At 39.8% G+C, this 19,148-nt stretch overlaps 1 protein-coding gene across 1 annotated transcript in view; it reads left to right on the top strand.

Annotated features, from left to right (window-relative positions):
- The window catches only part of LOC135484794 (uncharacterized), a 266,119-nt gene that overhangs the window by 73,999 nt on the left and 172,972 nt on the right, over nucleotides 1-19,148 (top strand). The window contains exons 6-8 of the mRNA XM_064766477.1: nucleotides 8,362-8,493; nucleotides 13,819-14,042; nucleotides 17,955-18,070. Of these exons, the coding sequence (XP_064622547.1) occupies nucleotides 8,362-8,493; nucleotides 13,819-14,042; nucleotides 17,955-18,070 (472 nt within the window). The remainder of the gene's footprint in view (nucleotides 1-8,361; nucleotides 8,494-13,818; nucleotides 14,043-17,954; nucleotides 18,071-19,148) is intronic.

Below are 19,148 nucleotides of genomic sequence, written 5' to 3'. Positions count from 1 at the left end.
TCATAGCTTGTTGATCTGCCATGATTTAGAGGGTAATTTGGTGCTTTTTTTGGCGAATTTTCTTTGTTTTCATGAACAGCTGATAATGGCGTCGTTGATGATGGTAGATGAGGTGGTGGATGAGTTTATGGCTGATATTGATTCTGGATATAGTGACTTTGAAGCTGAAAGTGATGGGTATCACTGCCGGAAATCCCATCATCAAGATGGAATTTCCGGCAGTGATAATGATGGTAATGTAAATGTACATGTACTTGATGTACAGGGTGTCCAGTCGAGCCATGTATGGCTGAAACAATTACCCTTGGACCGTGGGGCGATTCTCAACAAAATTCCTTCCAAACTTATTCTTGGTTTGGCCACGTTATTATGCAAAAACATAAAACATGCAATAGGACCTCCTGTTATCTTGGTCAGATTATCATGAAATTATTTTGGTGGTACTCCTAGCAAGGATTAATCACATATCATAAGTTTTTTTTAGCTCAGCTGACAAAGTCAGCGGAGCTAGTCAAATAGCTATTCGATTGGTGTCCGTCCTTCCATCCAGCCATGTTGGGCATTTTGTAACCATAGAACTGCGGCACTTCAAATATGGTTTTGTATGTTAACAGCGCAGGAAAGGATGCTTACAGAAAAGAAAATGTGCGATTCGACTCACATTCAGCTCCCCAGGTGGCAAAATGCGTAATTGAATAAACCATTTTTTGCCGCTCTATTCCTGCAGATAAAAGCTTGAAATAAACTTGAAGAGGTCTTCATGATATAGAAGTTTTCATATAAAATAGATTAGTGTCGATTTATATCACCAGTTGGCGGTAGTGAGCAAAACTGTTGTTTGACCCCGGATGACCCCGCTTTAAATTTCCCGCCTAGGTTACCTGGAGTACTATCATCAAGAAAATGGCGGTGACCTTTTTAGCTCACCTCTTAGCAGAGGTGAGCTTATCCCATACCGTGGCGTCCGTCGTCCGTCGTCGTCGTCGTCGTCGTCGTCGTCGTCGTCGTCGTCGTCGTCGTCGTCGTCGTCGTCGTCGTCGTCGTCGTCCGTCGTCCGTTAGCAGGGCACGTTTCGTAACTGTTAGAGCTATTGAGTTGAAACTTGGTACACATGTACCCTTATGTAATGACACCTTGGAGACTAAGGGGGGCCAAACGTTAAAAGTGAAAATGTGCAATATCTCCCTTAATAGTAGTCGGGAAATTTTGAAAAAAATATGGTAGGTACTTCTAGCAAAGGTGCATCATATATCCTCCGGGTTTTTGATTTGACCTCCTTTTCAAGGTCACAGAGGTCAAATGGTGTAAATTGGCCGTTAGGATGTAACGATGGCACGTTTCTAAACTGCAATGACTATTGATACCAAATTTGGTACACATTTACCCCTTAGTCAGGTGATCTTAGGGACCAAAGTTTGGTCCAATATGATTCACCACTTGACCACCAGGGGGCAAAATCCAAAAACCTTAAAAATGTGATTATTCCTTAACTTCTTGCCCGATTGCCACCAATTTGATATCATGGGTACATCTAACCACCATACAGTATATGTCACACAGTTTTTCAATTTGACCTTCTTGTCAAGGTCACAGAGGTCAAATGACGTAAATTCGCCGTCAGGCCGTAACTATGGCACGTTTCTTAACTGCAATGACTATTGATCACAAATTAAGTACACATGTACCCCTTGGTCAGGTGATCTCAGGTACCGAAGTTTGGTGCGATCTGATTTGCCGTTTGGCCTCCAGGGAGAGGGCCAAATCCTAAATTCATCAAAATGCCATTATTCCTAGTAATGACTTGCCCGATTGGCACCAATTTTATATCATAGGTACATCTAATTCTAACAACCATTCAATGTGTCACCCGGGTCTTCTTTGATTTGACCTACTTTTCAAGGTCACAGAGGTCGAATGTACTGTAAATTGGCCATTTTGGGGAAATTGTAATTGCTTGGACCTACATCAAACCTAACACTACATGACACAATACCATGCTCTTTATCCATCTTTCCTCCACATGAGGTGAGCACAATGGCCCTGGCCATTTCATTATTTCTACCGGAGCGATGATTTTGTAAGTGACAAATTTTCTTTTTTAAGCCTTTACGGAAACGTATTTTGGTACGAAACTTCACACGTTTATAGAAAAGGTCAACGAGAATGTGTTCAAATGCCCTCATAACGATGAGTTCAACAGAATTTGGTCAAAACAACCCTCGAATGGAGTCAACTTTCTTTGCGAAATTGAAGCGACGACCTCATTATTTATCGTAATTTATGCAGATCTGAGTCCAGCTGATGGGTGATTTTCTGATTTGTGTTCAAACTATTGGAAACTTCGGAAATTAGTTCTATTAATTCTACTATTCTGCAGGAGTATATTATAGCCATTGATGTTGACAGCTAAAAGCACGAAAACTTTGTTCAGGTTTCTCGTCCAATCACGTGACCTCTCCAACACTCGATAATGCACTCTTTTCGTCCACGTTTAGGCCAATCTTCGGCCTGAACATGAAATCTAATAAGCGCAGTACTTAAATCAGATGTTTCTCTCGCCTTGAAAACATTCCTGGGTAAAATCCATTGAGATTAGCCGAGTTAATCCACTTTTTCCGTGCCTAAAATCTCTGCCGCTGAATTCTATAAATAGAAACTATTAACATCGCGGCAGTGTGGTTCCCATTGTGCGCCCTCCCACTTCACACCATGTCAGGTACTTTTACGGAGAGAGAGGGCGTGCGGTAAGAAGAATGGCCAAAATGACGTCACGTTTTCCTGGCAATGTCGCCAGACCATTCAAGCATTGGGAAAGCATCTTTAATTCAGACAACCTTAGTTCTAGAAAACGAATATGTTAATTTGCAAAATTAAAAGCAGATTTCACCACCAACCAGCCAAATCGGAATACGACGGCGCAAAATGTTCTCGCTTTCCTCCTGCTAAAAAACATTGTTCCCGCACTCCTATTTTAATTTATGCCAAGGAATATGATATGGTCTGTTTTCACTTTTTTGTATTAAATGGTATTCATATAATGAGATCAATAGTAGTGTCCGTGTCAGATCCCATCATGGAGGTATAAATAATTATTACCTCCATGATCCCATCGTTCAACTAGTCTTCTCTCCCCAGGTGCCTCACACGGACCTTCACGTCCCCATACTCAAGACCAACTCTTACAATATCGCCCTCAAAACAACCCTGGAGTCATGAATTCACAGGTGCTCCTGTGAAATCTCAGTTCTAGTTTATTTATCAAACTTTATCGAGGGTTATCGAATCGAATGGATGTGTCGATCGTCGGGGCGGATTGATATGTGGTTAGGTTGTGCGTCCAAGGCGATTAGGTCATTCAGTTAGTTTGAGAAAGATCATGATCATGAAGATGCGTGTTGTGTTATCATAACTGGAAAATAAGTTGAAAGTTATTATTAGTACTACGATTCTTACATGAGTAAAAAGTAGACGTTTTAAGCAACACAATAATGTTACTCCCATAAAAAAACTGTCAGTTCTCCTTACCACTCACAGAAGCCAAGCCATTGCTGTTAAGTTATGCAGGGGCTTAATCAATTACTTGCACTCCCTGTGGGGTGAATAACATTACCTTTTGAACGGCTGGCTGTAGGGGGATGATTGTAACAGCCGGTATACCTGCTGACCTGCTGAACCGAGGTTAATGTTATTTTCAATCCACGATTGCAGGTCACCTGATTTTCGAGATTTCGCGGGAAATGAAATTGTAAACAAACGCATGTGTGCAGTTCAAATGTAAACAAAAATGTATTTTTGGTACTTTTGGTTGCTGGACTTGGGTTTTCCCGCAGTTAGGAGCTGGATCAAATTGGTGGTCTATTGTGCTGTTTTAGTCAGAGGTAGCACTTGATTATGAAGGGATTTTCAAATTAAGGTGACCATGGTCTTTTATGTGCTCAGCTCACCACAGCTTTCAATACTTGATGTATCTGAAGAGGCGCGCGGAACCTGACATGGCCTTACCAAGGAGCTGCTCACTTTGCCTTTTTGGCTGAGACATTGCTACATGTAGGACTAGGAGGAGCACGCATTTTAAAGTTATAGTAGTGATAGTACAGTTGGTTCGAGCCATTTGGAAGCCGACATGTGAAGGCCTATCTGGGTTCTCCTTCTTCTCCGTATAAAAAAGGGCATATTGCTGACTAAGGAACAAGGCATATTGACATTGCCTCATCATCTCTATGGGACCAATTGATATACTTTTATATGCGCGCATACATCGTGCCATTTCAGGGTCCGAGTCTGTGGACAATTGGTTTGATTAATTTGTCTCTTCGATATTGCTCCTTTATTGCATTAGATTTTCATCGCAATTCGATCTATTCAAGATATAGCCAATTTGAACCTGTCTGCGCCAAGGATAGATTGGTTCCAGATCGGCTCACTATGACTAGGAATACGCAGTAGAGCACAATGTCATGAAAAACGACCCTTTGTATTGTAAATTCCAATCACCTGCAGAACAAGTCAATTTCTCTCAATAAAATTAATTTTGTTGACTCCTGTAATCTCTACCTTATTAAAAAAAAAAGAAAGTGGTGCTAGTCCCAAACTGGTAATTTCTATTTATTTTGACCTCTGTTAAATCAGGATACCTCTCAATTACAGACAGCATTTTGTATCCTTGTGCTGTACAACCCAGCCTGGACATACCACAGTTGTCCATGGAGAAGTCTCATCCTCTCTGACACTTTTTTTCTGTAAAGCTACTGATACAACATACTGAACTAGGGATATCTTCCGTTGCCTCCTGTAATATTTACATACCATGGCTGATTAGTTCAATCATATTTCATCCAGCTGGCAGCTCTGCATTGGAAATTTTAGTGGTATAACGTGTTCTCTTGACCTTCAAACAGTAGTACAAAGCCGATATTTACTACTTTATAGTATACCCTCAGTCCTATGTTATTAGGTCATCCAGCTGAGCGCCAGGCCCTTGGGCCTCTTGTTGTTGATTTGACCTACTTTTCAAGGTCACAGAGGTCAAAGCTTGCTAAATCACCGATAGGTGGCATGTTTGTTTCTATTTGAGGTAGAAGGCTCTAAACTTGTTAGGGCATGTATGTAGGGACCCTTTATTCTACCCAAAAAATTTGGCCACCTGGTGGCCATCTTGAAAATTAAACAAAATCCTATTTCTCTAAACTGATGATCGGGTTGCAAGCAAATTTCATGTGATTATGTATCTTGGTACCCTCAACAATATCCCTAATTTTCAATCTACTCCGATGACAAATGTGGCCGCCAGGCTGCCATCTTGAAAATTCAACGAACTCCTATTATCAGTATTGGATTGCAACCAAATTACAGGTGATTATCTATCTATGAACTCGTCACAACATCCAACATTTTTAGTCAAATCTATCAACCAATATGGTCGCCAGGCGACCATCTTGAAAATTAAATAAAGTCCTATTTCTCTGAAACTAATGATGTAATAACAACCAAATTTCATGTGATTATGTATCTATGTACTCTTATCATTATCCCTAATTTTCAGTCTAATCCCATGACAAATATGGCCGCCAGGCCACTATCTTGAAAATCCAACAAAGTCCTAGTACTCCTTAACTGTTGAACAGATGTCACCAGATCCCATGTGATATGTACACTCTTCAATAACCCTGAAATTCAGTCAACTTTGTAATGAAAATGCTATATTTAGATTGTATCAGTAATTTTCTCTTGTGCTATTGACACCCTGGATAATGATTATTCCGACGAGCCGCATCTAACACCTCAGACAATACATGGCATGTCCTCAAGCAGTGTCACAGGCCTATGTAGGAATATGCCAAACATGGGAAATCATTCGATAATTGAATAATTAAGATATTTACTGGCATTGTATCGAAATGAAAATACTTCCGTCTGGTAATTATGATTAAGGAGCAGCCTCTGCATACATTTTACGAGAAAATAAATGCATGGCTGTTTTGCAAATGTCGAATCAGTATGAAAAAATTTCAACATCAATGTTGTTCGCGCTCTACCTGGAAATCCGTAATTATCTTATCTAAATTGTTTTGAGTAGGCCTACCGTCTGTAGAATTGAACTAGCTGCAAGATGCACCTTATTTAGTTTTATGGAACGCAATTTTAAAGGTATTTTTTCCACTTTTCCTGTACGTTGTTGGTTTTCCAACACATATCAGATCTTTATCTCCGAGGAGAGGCAGCGTGTCCGTGGCTTTTTGCGACATTCATTCGCTAGGGGTGATTGAGTGGAGAAGAATAATATCATTCAATGGAATCAAAACTGCAAATGACATGCGCTAACAGTACCCGAGGTGAGCACATGGTCCCTCGACCAATTCATTGGCTCATCATAGGGGAGTCTATACAACACCGCTGTGTCTGTCGTCCTCATCATCGTTGTCTGTATCCTGTTTCAAAAACCGTGGCACATTTCTCAATCACTAGAACTATGAACTTGAACTATGAACTTTGTACCGTGGATCCTGCAGGTCAGGTGACCTCTGGCAATGAATTTCGGTCCGATCTGTTTCTTGACTTGGCCACCAGGGGGCCAAAAGTGAAAACCTAAAAAGTGTGATATCTCACTTATGAGTGACTCGTTTTTTATGCCCCCGCCAATGCGTAAAGCATTGCGGAGGCATTATGTTTTACCGATTTGTCCGTCAGCCGTGAGGCGTCAGGCGTCTGTAAACTTTTCGTTTCCGCTTATTTTAAGGAGAACGCTTTAAGCGATAACCACGAAACTTTTTTCGTGGGTTGACCTTTACTAAAGGAAGGTTCCTTTCGAAAACGGGCTCGTTCTGAGTGTCATTATGGACTCCAGGGCGGCGTGCTTGAAATTGGTTTCCGTCAATTTCGACGAGAACTGTTTGTCCGATCAAATTCATTTTTGGTATGTACGTTGGGGGTGACTGGAAGAAGGTTCCTTTCGAAAACTGGCTTGTTCCGATTGTCAATATGACCACCAGGGCGGCGTGCTTGAAATCGGTTTCCATCAATTGCGAGGAGAACCACTTTTCTGATCAAATTCATTTTTATGCCCCCGCCAATTCGTTACAGAATTTTAGTAATAGAAAAAGATAACGTGTACAGCGGGCATTACAGACCTACAACTCTTTCACGATGTCAACTTAACCCAGTCATCTATGAATCTATGACACCAGCTGCCCGGGGTTGCCTGAAAAACACTTTACTTTCCTAATACACCAACTCAATGTGCTCACGGTGGCATATGCCACGCCCTGTGTTGCTCTTGTGATAAAATTTTTATTGTAGGTTCTTCTAGCAAGGATACATCACATGGCGTAAATTGGCCGTTTGAGTTCAACAATGGCACATTTCTTAACCGCAAAATCTATTAACTTGAAATTTGGTACACATGACTCCCTACATCATATAATCTCTAACACCGAATTTTGGTCTGATCTAATTCTTGACTTGGCCACCAGGGGGCCAAAACAAAAAAGGTAATAAGTGCAATATCATGCTTATTAGAGACTTGTTTTCGATGATATTTTTATGGTAGGTACTCCATGCAAGGATACATCACATATCCTACGGGTTTTTGATTTGATCTTATTTTCAAGGTCACAGAGGTCAAATTGCATAAATTGGCTGTTTAAGTGTAACTATAACATGTTTCTTAACCACATAAACTATGAACTTGAAATTTGGTTCACATGACTCCCTATGTCATGTCACCTCTGACACCAAATTTCAGTCCGATCTGATTCTTCACTTGGCAACCAGGGGGCCAGATGTGGAAACCTAAAGAGTGTGATATCTCTCTGAGTGACTCGATTTCGATAACATTTTTATGGTACGTAGTCCTAAGAAGGATACATCACATATCCTACAGGTTTTTGATTTGAGCAAATTTTCTAGGTCACAGAGGTCAAATTGTGTAAATTGGCCATTTGAGTGTAACTATAGCATGTTTGTTCACCGCTAAAGCTGTGAACTAGAGATCTGGTACACATGACTCCCTGGGTCATGTAACCTCAGACATCGAATTTCAATATGATCTGATTCTTGACCTGACCACCAGGAGACCAAAACTAAAAAGGTAAAAAGTGCAATAAGTCTCTTATTAGTGACTTGATTTCGATGATATTTTTATGGTAGGTATTCCAATAACGATATATCACATGTCATACCGACTTTGGTTTGACCTATATACTATACATGTAGCATGTTTCTTAACCATAATGAATTCCTAACCACCAAATATCTGTACGGTGAGCAGCATGGCCCTTTGCCCTTTTCTTGTTACTTATATTTATCATCTATATTGTCATGTCAAAGTCATGAATTGTAATACAAACTGTGGTGCCTTTACAGATTTTGAAAATGGTTGTTGATCGTTTGATCAGGATGCGAGTACTCTACAACAAAGACCCTGAAAGCCTGTCCAAGTTTGCCCTCCTGAAGAACAGAGATGCTTTTAGACAGAACCCACCTGAGAGTTTATCGGTATGTGCCCAACTATATCAAGTAGCCAGATCTAAGCCACAATATCATTATCTGTTTCTTTAATTAGAGAGGGGCTGGATGGCGTCCGCTGCCAGTTCCTGCATGGGTTGAATCATGGCTAAAGTTCCACCGAAAACTCTATCATTGCATGGTTTATATCCTTCCAGGATTTGATATCGATTATTGTTTTGTTGTTTTTCTAATACTGATTTCTCTTTTGGCCAGAAAAACTTCCGAATTCACATTGAAATAGATACATTTCTCACAATGTTGCGTTGTAATTTTTGAATTGAATATTCTTTTGTTGAAAATACACGCCCTATTTTAAACCCTATGCATTTGTATATGACTATACAGGGATCACATACATTGAATTTTCCATAGAGTTGGAGACATGTGCTTTCCAATGACACCTGGATGACATTGCTTTGATCACGCATCACTAAGCAGCATTTCTTGAGACATGTCAAAACCCATTTGTAACAGTTGAAATAAACCACTAATGAAATGGAATGTCCACTGTCATGTTTATCTGAAAGTAAGAGTGATTAAAAATGTCATTGAGTATTTGAATAATGTAATGGAATGGTCAGAATAGCTTATGTCTTGTTATAAAAGTTAAATGCAATTGGATATTTCTTTTAAAAGTACGCCAATGCAATGCAATGAATGTTATTCTCAGAAGAACATGAAGCCAGCAAAATGGTGCAACTCACAACTGAGCAAAAAATGTTGTGACAAAATATCTTGAAAATAAGAACCTAAACGATACACAAGATGCATTTTGGGAGGGCTTTCCTTGATAGGGATTCGCCAGCCAAGTCAACCAAACCATTCCCGCATGAAATTTCAAGGAAAAACTTGTTTAGAATGAACCGCATATTACAGTGCACTATGCACCAATGAAGACTAGCTTTGAATTCAGCCCATAACCGCTTGGGTTGGTGCAAAATTTGGAAGTATCTCAAAAGCGTTAAAGCCACATTATTCGTTATTTAATTTCAGATGTTTCAGAATAGAAATTGATACCTTACTGTCAAAAATCGGGCATTATTATTATCGGCGGCAAATTTGAAGTGAATAGGGGAAGATTTCTTCCGAGAATCGGCGTGGTCCAATATTCAATATGGCCACCATCTTGACTTCCAGCTCTGCTTGATAACTTAAAAATGCTTTGGTTGACCGCCATTTTTTTCACGGTTCATTGGAAGTCATTAGGGGAAGGTTCCTTCTAGAAATCGGCATCGTCCCTTTTCAAGGAAGCCATTTTGAATTTCATTTCTGGTCCATAACTAACAGACTCCTTCAGTGATTGATGCAAATATTTCAGAGTTCCTTGGAAGTCATTGGGGGAAGGTTCCTTTCAAAAATCGCAATCGTCAATTCTCAAACATGGCTGCCACGGCAGCCATATTGAGTCCGTTTCAATTCAATAACAGAGATGCTTTGGGCGATAGACCCCAATTTTTTGCAGTTCACTAGAAGTATGTAGGGGAAAGTTCCTTTCGAAAATCAGTGTCATCACTTCTCAAACATGGCACCTGTGCTGCTACAGCAGCCATCTTTAATTTCGTTTCTGCTCGATAACTAACAAACGCCATGGTCGTTAGATTCAAAAAGATTCTCTGGTTCATTGTCAGTCACTGCCGGATGTTTCCTTTCCATAATCCTTGCCTACATTTTCCGGAGGAAGCAGTTTCTATGGCAGCCATCTTCAATTTCATTTCAGCTTAATAACTCGCAAATGCCTTCGCTGTTCCATTACAACTCTTTGTGTAACATCGGTTGTCACCAGAGGCCGACTCAAAAAATTTCAATCACAACGACTCTTCCTTTCGTAATCTCTAATTTTCTTGTACAGCAAACACCCACCCACAATTCCCTATTAATCACACGCACACAGTCATGGGCATATGCCATGCTTTGTGTTGCCCCTGTTTTTAGCTCACCTGTCAGGTGAGCTAATACGATACCGCGGCGTCTGGCGTCCGTCGTCGTCGTCCTCGTCGTCCGTCGTTAACTTTTGACAAAATCGTGGCACGTTTCTTAACCGCTTGATCCAGAAAGTTCATTCTTGGTATGTGGGTACCCCTAGGCAAGACCTTCATTCAGAATGAAAATCAGCAAAATTTGACTGCTGGTCTGCCATATAGGGGGTGCTCTTTGAAAACCTATTTTTGTCATTTTGAAGCTTATGGTTAAAGCTAGAGCGATGAAAATTTTATGGTGGGTGTATCTAATAAAGGTACATCACATATCACACAGGTTTTTGATTTGACCTTCATTTCAAGGTCACAGAGGTCGAACTCTAAAATGTCTTTGATCATGGCACTTTTTTTTGCTATTGGTCATATACTCTCTAAATTTAATATGTAGACACCTATTGGGCATCTCTACATGTTGACACAGATTTAGGTCAGTGTGACCTACTATTCAGGTATAAGTAGGTCAAGGTTAAAAAAGCCCATTTTCTTTATTCCAGCAGATTGAAGTTTGAAATGAAGTTTAAGAGGTCGACCTGATATAGAGGTTTCGATATTAAATAGAATAATTTCGTTTCATAACACTAGGTGGCGGTATTGTGCAAAAATGTCAGTTGGCACATTGCCAGCAGTTTTGAATTTCGCGGTTCGAGGCAATCCGTCGGGGTATCCCAGATGCGCAGTGTTGTACTGCGCCACTAGATCTGCATACTGCAAGTATGGAAGACAGCCATTTTATGAATTTGAAGCGAGACGAAGAAGGAATTAAATCACCTTGAATCAATGCTAAAACTTAATCATCCGCTCTTTGGATGAGGTCGTAGGTTGATTATATTCCTGTGATTGGTTTGAGATTATTAGTTTGTCCTCATTGCCGGGTGTTTTAGAAAATTTTGACTGTGATTGGAAGGTAAAATGAGAAACTTGTCACACTGTTCTTCGGCTTGGAATGGGGATAGTCAATGCAGAGCCAGTTGGTACAAGCTGCCTTGCGAATCGGGGTGGCGTAATAATACTGTGAAAGAACAATAAAATGATGAATTGTAGCAGTGTGTGTCAGAAATTATGTGATTTCCATTGCATTTGACGATCCCTAAGTTTCGAGAGTATGGCAAAGTGGCGGCTGCCGTCAGTGGAGATTAGCGTCAAGCTGGAACCTTTCGTTACAATGTGGGCTTTTAAACACAAGTTAATTGTTTATAATCACCCAGACGCTACTCATTAGGTAAACCTCTACTAAAAACACTTGCTTTAATTTTTGTAAACATGTCACGAGTGCTTAAAAAGAACCATTTTTGTGATCGTTTTTCGTCGCTGTAGAAATGTACACAGTCGGAGTCAGTCAGTGTGTCAACACAACAACGGTGTTTTTAGTATACACATGAATCCATGATACACGGAGACACAAATGTAAACATTTGCCTGTTGGGTCAGAAGGAGTTCACCGTTACCGATCACTGCCCCAAGAAAGGTCATCTGAGCTGGTTGACTAAAGTAGATGATGATAATGATGAAAGTGTAGCGTAGCTGTCATCAGTGCTTTTATAGTTAGGCCTATAGTCTGATTTATAAGTAAATGTCACTGACTGCCCTTTGGGTCGTTGTGCAAAAACTATTGGGCTGATTTCTTCAAAGTTTGGTTTTTCTTGAATTTAATTTCGGGACCCAACACAATTTCCAGGTTAGAGATTTGCAAATTATAAAGAAAAAAATTGTCAACTTTGGAGCCCTTTGGCCATTTTTGGGGGAATCTGGAGGGCCCGATTTTTTTTGATGGATAGTTCTAAATGAAACTTGGCAGCTTTAAAGATACACACGAAAAAAAAATTAACCTGAACATTTCAGCAAAATGCATCCAGAAATTAGCAGTACAGAGGAGAAAATGTCAAAATCAATACACTACGTCAATGTACACCAATACATACAAAAAAAATTATTTCGTAACCATGGTTACTGAAATATGAAAATCCTCTTGGGTCCCGAAATTAGATTCAAGAAAAACCAAACTTTGAAGAAATCGGCCCAGTAGTTTTTGCGCAGCGGCCCAAAAGGGCAGTGACATTTACTTATGAATCCGACTAAAGGGCTGTCTTGTAACTATGTTATTGTCTCAAAAATGAATACGAACTGCTACCTAGTTACTCAGTACATCATATTCTATACTGTGCATTCCTTGCTTCAATTGTTCTTGTATCATATTTTTCAACATTTCTCTCTAATCGCAAGCCGAGGATAAATACTCCTTTCAAGATAGCGTAATCACACGCAATTCCACAGGTACATCCCATTCATTTGAAATTTCGGCCAATGACAGCAGGTTTTACAAAATGTAAATGCGCTGTTTATTTTCAATAGTCACTGAATAGCTAAGACACATGTAAACCCGTCTTAATTGGCCAGTAAAACATCTCTCAGCTTCTCCCACAAATAACGATTCACTTATTCCAACGTCAGTAACATGTGCACGCGGAAAACAATACGACTAACTCCACTTTTTCAAGACAAACCACACCATCCCACAACTATTGCATGATTAACCCCTAACAATGACAAGTTCTTCCTCATACTCTCCCTTTCATATCGACAGGTGAGCACAATGGCCCTGGCCATTTCATTTCTTCTGATTTTGATGATCATGTGCTGAAGTGGCCGTGGGCCTTTCCCCTTCGCAACTATCAACTTGTAAATCTGTTCTGGTTGGTTGCATCTCGTCAAATACAGATTTTTTCCCAGTATTTCAGGGATGGTGTACTAGCCGTTAAAAGAGTGCAACCTGATCTTGATTTGCCTCTGAGCAGTGCTACACAACTTCCTTCGTTCAGTCAGTGGGATCTACCCATGTTCTCGATGTTGTTCTTGTATCACAAAACATTTCCAGCTTTTGGAACAGATTGATTTTGTGTCATTTCTATCCATTCAGATTCATTTCGTTCAAATTTGATAGTCAACTGGCGCACAATGGCCCACCAACATTTCAGTTCATGTACAATTATGAACTTAAATTCATGATAAATATGAATATAACTCCTTTTTCATATACAGTGGAACCTCCGTTAGCGGACACCTCTCTATTAAGGACAACCTCTCTATATAGGACACTAGTTTTGGTCCCGAATTGGCACATTCTATTCAATTTGACCTCTCTAATCAGGACACCTCTCTATTGAGGACAGCACTTGTCAGTCCCGAGGGTGTCCTTAATAAAGAGGTTCTACTGTAAATGACATCCTGGATTGTATGTTTTTTCAGTGAAGTCAGTATGGGTGGCAGAAGGTAAATTTATTATAAATATGAATATAACTCACTCTTCATGTAAATGACATCCTGTAATGTATCTTTTCAGCAAAGTCAGTATGGGATGGTCGAAGGTGACTTCGCAATGTGTATCTCTCTCTACCATGGATATGAACTTTTGCAACTGCATGGTCTTAAGCCGTTGTATAGTTTCTTAGAGGGGATTGCTAGTGGAGAAAAAGGATTTGGTAGATCAAGACATGAACTCCTCAGAAATGCAGACTTTTGTAGTATTCTGGAAGAACTCAAAGCGAAATTTCATCCAAGCAATGCGTAAGTTTTTAAATGATGTATGATAATTAAAAGTCCGGTCAAGCTTGTACAGAAAAATAGTCCCTTAAAAAATTAGAATTTCCTTCTGATGCACTAGGTGTGACGTAATTTGAGCATTGTTTTCAAATACAGCCAGGTCAACAAGTATGTATCGCATCATACCGTATTCTAAACGGTTCCCAATCGGTCCATAATGATATTCTTTAGAGTACGACACAACGACGAACTGACAAATCACAGACTGCACCGTGGTCCGTGTCATAATATTTGTAGTTCGGAGTCGATTGGTTTGTGTATTGATTTTCTCCAGTTCTTGTATCGCTGGTTAGGTTCGGTTCCTCATCAATACTCTCGCCGGATTCCATCGTGTCGTGATTGCAATGACCAGCACTGACCGGGGTCTGGTCGAGTCATCACACAACAGAATGACTGATGAAGTTTGCGGAAAAACTACTGGTGAAAAGGACGTGTGGCAGATTAAAAAAGGGCCTTTATCTTACCGTTTTTGGCTCACGTTAGGGGAGTCTACACAACACCGCAGTGTCCATCGCCGTCCATCGTCCGTCGTCGTCATCGTCGCCCGTCTTAACCTATTTCGAAAATAGTGGCACATTTCTTAACCGCTAAAGCTATGAACTTTAGACTTTGAGCAAATGACTCCGAAGACCTTTGGGACTGCATTTCGACCAATCTGATTCTTGACTTGACCAGCAAGAGGCCAGAAGTGGAAACCTAAAGTGTGATATCCCTCTTTAATATGAGTAACTCGTTTTTTGATAACAATTTAACAGTAGGGCTCTCCTAGCAAGGATACATCACATATCATACAGGTTTTTGATTTGACCTAATTTTCAAGGTGACAGAGGTCACAAATAACCCCGAAGACCTTTGGCCCTGAATTTCGACCAGTCTGATTCTTGACTTTGCCACCAGGGGGCCAGAAGTGGAAACCTAAAAAGTGTGATATTGGTCGTCGCGAGAGCAGACCCTTATTGTCAGGTTCTGTCATTATGTTTGTGGCAGCATGTGCCTAGCAACCATGCCTAGCAACGGGCATTTTACACTAAAAAATATCTTTAAAATCATTTTTTTTTAAATTTGGTTCCGAGGAATTGTTTGCAGTACATTCAGCCTCTTTGTCACCAATTTTGAGACAAATCGGAGTAAAAGTGTAGACGCTGAATCGATTTGTTTCAGGTCCGTTTAGCTAAATGGCGAGATTGACTATGAATGAAGATAGTTTTAGCCCGAGGATGCTCGGCAGTTGTTGAATTGAAATGCAAATTGCGTTGCCAGTATTTGTCCTATTGTAATAAAACTTAAGTTTTCATTAAAGTTCGTTATCTTGTTCATTAAGTCCTTCGTCTCATGTAAAATGCGAAATGAATAAAATTATTAATTGGGAGCTCAAAATTGATGAGCGTGTATACGTAGCATGCAGGAATGTTGTGCTGGCCAGCGAGCAGTATGGTGAGTTTCTTCACAAAGCTACGTGTCTTTATCGATGATGTATGAAGAAACTACGAAGACCCAATGTAAGCAGTAATCTAATCTGTAATACTCTCAAATTTCAACGAAATCAATCAAGTATTTGCCGAGAAATTAGAAATTACGCACAACTTTACAGGATCGCGTCAGCCAAAATAATGACATTAATGTACATGCAAATGAGGACTGTCACTTGCTCGTCAACACCGAGCAGCTAATCACGTGGGAATAATTATGATAATAAGGTACAGCAGTGGAAAAATTCAAATTCAAATTCAAATTCTTTATTACTCTAAAACGCTAAATAGTCTGGTTCTCTGACCTCGATCTCCGGGCTTTTGGTAGGGTTTAGGATCGGGTCAGGTAACAACAACCGTCTACAAATAGGCAGAAAAGAGGAGTGTTATTTTTAGATTCAGCCATTGTTGTAATTTCCCGAGCCAATTATCGTTTTACGGTCGAATTGAGCGCTGTATCTGTCCTAGGATTATGCACTATTATTGAACAGATCATTCTACACTGTAGAAATACCGGAATTACTCTTAAAATGTGCGATTACGGTTATTTTATGTTTCAGACAAAGGGGTTTCCCCATATAATGACGTCACTTTTAGCGATATTGTCATTTTCGCAAAAGTACGATTTGGGACGCTAAACCTTGAACGATTGCGTTGGTTTTTGCAGGATAGGTTGTTTATAATATTAAAAAAAATTAGGCATAAGAATTTTTGTGGAAATGGTGGTTTAAGCTATTGTTCTATTTATAGATTTTTGTTATTGCCTGACCTACGACAGCGAGAGTGAGGTCAGGAGCCCAGACTATAAAACGCCCACTAGGGGCCAACGGTTACATAAAATAATTACAAAATATACAATATAAAGTTACAGGGTATACAAAATAAGATCACAAATATTTAAAGACAAAAACATAATAATGGAAATCAGGACAATATAGAGTTACGCAGTTTAAAGAACTCGTTGATAATCGCAGCAGAGGGAGGTGAAGGATTTTTCAGAAAAATTGTAGTCAGATCCGACAGAGACAGAAAATGGAGATCACTTCTATTACAACTGCAATGAGTTTTGCTGTTTTGACGCATATTTAGGGCACACCGCAAGGAAGTGAAAATCATCCTCAACCTCCCCTGACTTGCAAACCTCACACTTTCTTAGACTACAGTGTCTCCCAGTTTTGATTCTTACAATGGGCTTCCAGCATTAATTTTGTGATACAAGCCCTGTGTTTCACTGATTTAATATCATTTAAATATGTTTGAATTTCAAATGAAAACATAAGATTACTATACATCGAGTTTTTTATTTGTTGCGATTTCACCAAAAATTTCATGTTGACAAATATCTCTAATCCTTTACTGGGCATTAGAGTATAATATTTTCCAGTTATCCACATTAATATTCATTTGATCAAGCCATAGGTACCCCAACCCGGAGGAATTAAGAACAACATTTCCAAACTTTGGGGACGTTCTGGCGTCAACGCGACGACCCATATTCGCCTGTAGGCTTGTCCCTCTTATAAGTAACTCGTTTTTCGATAAATATTTAACAGTAGGGTTCTCCTAGCAAGGATACATATCATATCGTACAGGTTTTTGATTTGACCTAATTTTCAAGGTCACAGAGGTCAAATGGCATAAACTGGCGTTTTGAGTGTCACTTTAGCACCTTTTCTTAACCGCTAAAGCTATGTACTTGAAATTTGGTGCACATGACTCCCTACATTATATAACCACTGACACTGAATTTCGATCTGATCTGATTCTCGACTTGGCCACCAGGAGGCCAAAAATTAAAAAGGTAAAAAGTGCGATATGTCGCTTATTAGTGACTTGTTTTCGTGATTTTTATGGATGGTAATACAAGCAACGATACATCACATGTCATACCAACTTTGGTTTGACCTTTATACTATACATGTAGCATGTAGAACAACCAAACTAAAGGTTGATTACTCCGAGGTATGCATCATAATGATAAGAAACAGGTGTTTATTTGCATATTGATTAGTTGCATCTCCACTCTCTGTCAGAGAATGTTCTAGAGTGACCAACGCAGTCATTGCGCCTTGCAATTTTTGCTTCTTTTTTGTGAACAAAATTATTTTATCTCATATATTTGTTTTGAGTGAGTCCACAAATAAAATTTGCGTGATATGTACAATAACGGCCAAAATATCCCTGTGTTTTGATTAAAATTTATGTTTGCCCCGCCCGCCCGCCCAGCATCACATCATTGGTGAGGATGCGGCCCACCATCTTTTTCCCGGTTTGGGTCGGTTTGTATCATCCTCGGTTCTTAACGCCGTGTCGGGTGATCAGTCAATGATTGTCAGTCAGTAACAATAATATCATCCAGTCACTGACCACAGGTGCGAACTTCATTTTAAGTCATTTTCTCTTGCAGGCCTCTGTCATCCATGTCTACTCAGTCTCAACCAGGCAAGCCATTTGTGTCTGGCCACCCAAAACTTGGGAAACTGCAAGAGATTGTACTTGAACATCATCAGAAGTATCTTGAAGGTTGGTAATACTCTTTTTGCATGTAATGTGGTGGGTTCGTGTCGTTTCACTGTCTCTATGGTTGTTCTCTAGTAGCATACCTGACGCCAAGAAAATTAGGGTTGTGTGACATAACCAATGTACACCACTTCGCCTGCATTAACCCCTCAATGGATGACCTCAGATACAGTTACTTTTTAAACAAGTGACCTCTGATACAGAACTAAATGTCCCAAACTGTCCAGCCCAGTACGTTCCGTCAATGCGATATGGCTCACTGTGGTTAATATTACTGGAGGCGAGATTTATTGTATGCAGGTGATGCAATCCAATGATGCAATACTTGGCTTCCAGCGTCCAGCATCCAAAATCTGCATCCAGCTTATGTCATCATGTCTTAGGCCTATCCGTCGTCCGTTTATCGCCACTCCGTCGTCTGTCAACAATGGTGGCACTTTTGCTCACTGTTGAATATAGAAAGTTGAAACGTGTGGTATGACAACTTAACTTACAAAAAATCATCATCATTTGACTTTTTTTGGGGGGCTCCAGGCGGGCATCTTTGAAAACCTTATTTTGTCAATATCTCATGAATGTTGATTTTTACTGTCAGTACTTCAGATGAGACTTCACGACATCATTTACGGGTTTTTGAGTTGACCACCTTTGAAGGTCACAGAGGTCAAACTCTAGAATTTCAGCAAAGGTGGCACGTTTCATCATTAATTGTCCTAGGCTCTAAAGATTGGAAATGGAGACACCTATTGGGCATCTGTACATATTAAGAACAATTCAGGTCAACGTGACCTACTTTTCAGGTAGATCAGGTCATAAAACTCAACGTCGGTCATATTATTTCAAGAAACCTTCACTATGTGATCTTCAAATGTGCATCATTGATTGATATGATTGAGCTTAACATAGTGCTTATAACATTTTGACCTTGACCTAGTTTCCAAGGTCAAAAAGGTCAAACTCTAAAATTTCACTGAAGGTGGAACGTTTCACTACTATTTGTCACAGATTCTTCAAATTTTATATGTAGACTCCTATTTTGCATCTGTACAAGTTGACCCAATTTAGGTCAATTGTCAGATGT

Source organism: Lineus longissimus, chromosome 3 (genome assembly GCF_910592395.1).
Source record: "Lineus longissimus chromosome 3, tnLinLong1.2, whole genome shotgun sequence".
Lineage (NCBI taxonomy): Eukaryota > Metazoa > Nemertea > Pilidiophora > Heteronemertea > Lineidae > Lineus > Lineus longissimus.
This window is presented reverse-complemented; position numbering and strand designations above follow the sequence as displayed.